The sequence below is a fragment of the Chrysochloris asiatica genome, unplaced genomic scaffold (assembly GCF_000296735.1).
Source record: "Chrysochloris asiatica unplaced genomic scaffold, ChrAsi1.0 scaffold00005, whole genome shotgun sequence".
Taxonomy (NCBI): domain Eukaryota; kingdom Metazoa; phylum Chordata; class Mammalia; order Afrosoricida; family Chrysochloridae; genus Chrysochloris; species Chrysochloris asiatica.
The window spans coordinates 6,615,264-6,620,487 of NW_006408523.1; the positions used below are offsets into that span (position 1 = coordinate 6,615,264).

The 5,224-nt window shown below is 44.6% G+C and overlaps 1 protein-coding gene across 1 annotated transcript in view; it reads right to left on the reverse strand.

The window, feature by feature from the left end:
• Positions 1 to 5,224, reverse strand: part of NUPL1 (nucleoporin like 1) — a 53,186-nt gene that overhangs the window by 31,425 nt on the left and 16,537 nt on the right. The window contains exons 2-3 of the mRNA XM_006832050.1: positions 1,261 to 1,403; positions 268 to 303 (exon numbers count right to left, since the gene is read on the reverse strand). Of these exons, the coding sequence (XP_006832113.1) occupies positions 268 to 303; positions 1,261 to 1,403 (179 nt within the window). The remainder of the gene's footprint in view (positions 1 to 267; positions 304 to 1,260; positions 1,404 to 5,224) is intronic.

Sequence of the window (5,224 nt, forward strand, 5' to 3'; positions counted from 1 at the left end):
CCCATAGCGACCCTGTACAGGGTTTCCGAGGGTGTAAATCTTTACGGGAGTAGAAAGCCTCATCTTTCTCCCGCGGAGCGGCGGGTAGTTTCGAATCGCTGATCTTCCGCAATATCCAATACTGAAAGCACCTTTGGTCATCGTGGTCCGTGATGTGCTTCCTGCTACACCCCAGCAATGTTAGACAGCGAGGCTCAGAGAGAGCCTACAGAGAGGTCACATGATTAGCAATTCACACAGCTGGGATCTCTCCCCAACAGTTCTTACCCAGAGTCAATCCTGTAGAGATCGTTGTTGCTATTCCTGGGAACAAAGGGAGAGAAAATGTCATCATCAATACGAGGCAGTCTTCTGGTTTGCCATAAGAGGACGTTTCTAGTAAGTCTAAGATGTACGACAATTACCGCCCCTCATGGTAAGCAGTACAAACATTCCCCTGTAACACTGGCTTTCATATCATATACCATATATAATTTAACTAGCAAGGATTTATAAAATGCAATAACTACTGCCCGTGATGGCCAGCTTGGTGGCAGTTAGCACACTAGTCTTTAACACAATGAAGCCAGGAGCAAAGGAGAAAAGGAAGCTGCTCCCACAAAGCACAGGAACCGAGCACTGTCTCCAGGAATGGACAGACAGGCCTGCGGGCATCTACCCTGTGGTGCCCGGATCAGAGAGGCTCAGGAAGGCACTGCCATCAAAGCTGTGAGGTCAAGGTAGTAACAAAGACCAGCTACAGAATCCAAAGTAAATAAGGAAGCAAATTTGTCTATTACAGTGCAATGTTATTTAACAAAATGTCTGTGGGTATTGAAAACAAACAAAAATGGTCTTATTACTGGACATGCCTTCAAGGTCCTTTACCCTTTGAAACAATTGTTTAGTAACAAACTAAAGAAATAAAACCAGTTCTTAGGGGTGTATTCTCATGTTACAGCAAAGTAGGATGTTGATTTGCCCCTTACATATTAAATGATTAGTTACTGTCTAAACTGGGAGCTTGACAAGGACCCCTCCTTATTTACAACACACTGTAGGTTGGCGGCTATCCATGTGTATGGGTGCTCTTTTGAAAGCCTTCCTTACTCTAGATGAGATCAGAGCCTAGAACTGGCCTTATCCCTGGACCTTCATTCCAAGCCCTGTACTTCTTTCTGTCTTACCGATTTTAGGTCTATCCCTCCTGATTCTTTACAGTGACAGGTCTGGACTTGTAAAAGAATACACATTCCAAGCCTAGCGCATTTTCCTCCTTACCTGTGTTCGTCCCTCCTAGGGTGAAGCCAGTGGCAGGTTTAGATGCAAACAGTCCAGTTCCAAAGCCACCGGAAGGAGCAGATGTCGTTGAGGGAGGTGCTGAGCTTCCAAGTGTTCCAAAATTGAGTCCCACAGAAGGGTTACTTGTTCATAAAACACAAACACACAAAACGTCTATTAGGGCCATTTTTACTTAACAAAAAGGAAAATGAACTCTTTGGCACGAATTCTTCTCCTTTACAAATATATCTAATATTTCTCCACCGGATCCAAAATGAACAAACAATAAATTTACCTTTAACCATCCCAGTCTAAATTGTTTTCTATTCTCCTTTACAAGAAATATGCACCTAAAGTTATTATTTTTTAAATTTTTATTGAGTGAAGGTTTACAACACAGCAGTTTAGGTTCCCATTCAACAGTTTCTACACAAGTCGTTACATTACACTGGTTTACATTCTTCACGACACATCAACAGTCTCATGACTTAAGTTCTGGTTACTTACCTTCCATTAATCTACTTTCCCTGCAGATTCAAATCCAGCAGGCACTTCTCAAACACCTAGTACAGGGTTGCTATGACTAGGAACCAACTCGATGGCACGAACAACAACACAGACTCCCCTTTGTTTTACAGTACTTGTTGACCATTTAGAGACAATTTTGAAAGAAACATAAAATTATTCTCAAAAAATAAAGTATCAATCTTCATGAAAAGACTAGTCTACAGCAACCAGGCCTAAACGTGACTAGAGGAACACAGGAACATGCATGTTGTTGCCGTTCAGTACCATTGAGTCAGTTTTGACTCATAGCGACCCCATCTAGGGTTTCCAAGGAGCAGCTTGGTGGGTTTGCACCAACGACCTTTGGTTCAAACCAACCTTGCGGTCCAGTGCATTATCCCGCAGTGCCACACCAGGACTCCAAAAGCCTACAGCACCGGGTACTCCTAGGCAGTCTCCCATCCACGTACTAACCAGGCCCGGCCCTGCTTAGCTTCCGAGATCAGATGAGATCAGGTGCCCTCATCGGTTACGCTGTTGTTGTTAAGTGTCATTGAGGCGGCTCCCACTCACAGCAACCCTGTATAGGGTTTCCGAGGAGCGGCTGGTGACTTTGAACTGCTGACCTTGCGGTTCAAACCAACCTTGTGGTTCAGTGCATTAGCCCACAGCGCCACACCAGGACAGGATGGCATAAGGGCCACAAAACCTCTGCTTTCACTAGTTTGTTTCTGTGATTGAAAACTAGCATATGTGGCGCTGGGGTTAATGCACTGGACTGCAAAGTCAGTTTGAACCACAAGATTGGTGGTTCAAGCTCACCAGCTGCTCCTTGGAAAGCCTCCTATACAGGGTCGCTATGGGTGGGAACTGACTCAATGGCACTTAACAACAATAAGGAAATTTTAGAGTCCTGGTGTGGCGCTGTAGGATAAGCAAGACTGACGGTTCAAACTCACCAGCTGCTCCTTGGGAACCGTATACAGAGTCATTATGGGTCGGAACTGACAGGACAGCACTTCACAACATCTGACTAGAGATTACTTTCCTTTTGAATTATTTATGCAGCTTCTAAATTCACTTGCTCTCCCCCAACTACCAATATTAAGAAAAGTAAAACACATGCAGAAATAGAAACTCCTACTCTGCCTTTCCTTCCTCTCTTTCGCACATTACCATACCATCTTCACGAAGGGAGGGCTATGGTTCGGGATCTGGTCACCGAAAAAAGCAGTAAGGAATTGTGGCTAGAGTGGGGGGCACAGCCTGAAGAATGAGCCACAAAGTCACATGACCTTCTATCAGAGCCCATGTCTGTCAGCAGAAAGCAGCTGAAATAGACATGTGACTCTGGAAACTAAGAACTTGTCAGTTGTTCTTACCAAGCTTCAGTGGTTGACATTTGAAAGGACAAAGCATGACACCATCCTGACAACCTGAGCAAATGGGCCAACATATGCGACATAGTGGGAAGCCCCCTATACTACAGACGAGGGGGGGTCTCAGAAAGCTCGTGGGACACTCCCTTTATCTTTAGAGGCCATTTTCCCCCCAACTTTTTGGAGTCCCCTCAGATATATCTTTTATTATATCCCTCCCTACCACCCATCATCTCGTTAACCAGACTTCAGTTTTAAAAGGTTCCCAAGTGCCAAGGTTTCACTGTGAGAGGGAAGTGACGACATTGAGGCTGGATTCCAATTCCAGCTCCACCACTGCTGTGTAAAAGGCAAAATGGGATTACCAGGACCAACACGGCCGGATTTGTATATAGGGTACATTAGCTTCAACAGGAGTAACAATGTTGTTACTGTAGCTAACCTTGGGACTACACACAAATGCAACTGCACTGGTTTTGTAGGAGGCATCATGCCAGGAGTAGCAGGGGGCTCACAAAGGAGTATCCAAAGAGCATGTTGTTTAAACAGAGGGAAGACAGCCTGAGTCACTGTAATCCAGAGCAGAGTAAATCTCCAAATTACTCACAACCTTTAAGCAACACCAAAACCAAACCTACTGCCACCGAGTTGATTTCGAGTCCAACAGCTCCCTAGGGTTCCCTAGACTGTCAATCTTTAAGGGAGCAGACGGCCACATCTTTCATCAGTAGAGTGGGTTTGAACTGCTGAATTAGCAGTCTAACGTTGAACTCACTGTGCCACGAAGGCTGCAATTTACACCCAGACCACAGCAATCCCACACCCTGCCTTGGGAGTCACTCAGGTCTGGCATATGTTGGGGCGTAGGGGGTCAGTGGTGCTATGATCCTTCTCCCACAAGCTTATAATGACTCTATATAGATCACTGGCAAACAATCGCAGTTTGAGGTAAGAGCTGAGGTCTGTGAGGGCGGAGCTTACTAAGGAGGAGGGGCTTGAGATGGGTCACCCCCACTGCTGTGTCTCAGTTTACTCCCACATAAAGTACTACCCTTAAAGGACACAAGTGTGTGCCCTGGGTGTATGGGGGGCTGAGTGAAAGGGCTCATCAACATTTCAGGCACAAACTATGTACTTAACTAACTCAACAACTTAAAAGGTTTTCCAAGAAACATCAGCACATTTCAAAGACACTGTAAAAGAAAAATAGTTATGATGTGCCCCTTGTTGTTGTTAAGTTCCATCAAATAAAGGTCAAGCACACAGCAACCCTGTATAGAGTTTCCAAGGAGTGGATGGTGGGCTTGAACCACTGACCTCGTGATTAGTGGTCCAGTGTTTATCCTACAGCACCACATCAGGACTCCGTACTCCCAAACAAATCACGGACCCCTATTTGTACATCATAGACATACAAAAGCCGTACAGTGAAAGGGATGTATTTTTAGTCAATGAATTCAATTTTAAAAAATATTTTGATAACTGAATACATTGTGAGATGTTTCATCAATGAAATTGAAAACATTACAAACAACAGATAATATACAGCAATGAGAAAATCTTTGCTCCTACCAGAGGAGCAAAACAAGAAATTCCTCTGGCCATGAAATGTACTCATGTTAAACCTGGGAGACAAAAGTTAACACTGCACCTAGTAATGACTGTCTCAGTCCAGGATGGTCTGTAGGTCTCCTGTGCAAAAGCAGAGTTGACTCCACCTGTCAGTGCCCTGGAGGCACAGTGGTAAGAAACTTAGCTGCTAACAAAAGACCAGTCAGCAGTTCAAACCCACTGGCCACACTGTGGGAGAAAAATGTGGTCATCTGCTTCGACAGTCAAGCGTTGGGAAGGCTGTGAGCAGCTCTCCTCTGTCCGAGAGAGTTGCTCTGGTTGGAACTGACTCGACGGCAGTGGATCTGGGTTTGGCCTGCCTAACTGGGCACTTAGAAGCAAACATAAAAGCTACGTCTGTTGTAACCATGGCAATGAAACAATATACGATAGGATGAATGTAAAGCTAATGTACTCCCATGTGAACTATCACATAATTCACAATAAAACATTAAAAAAAAAAAAAA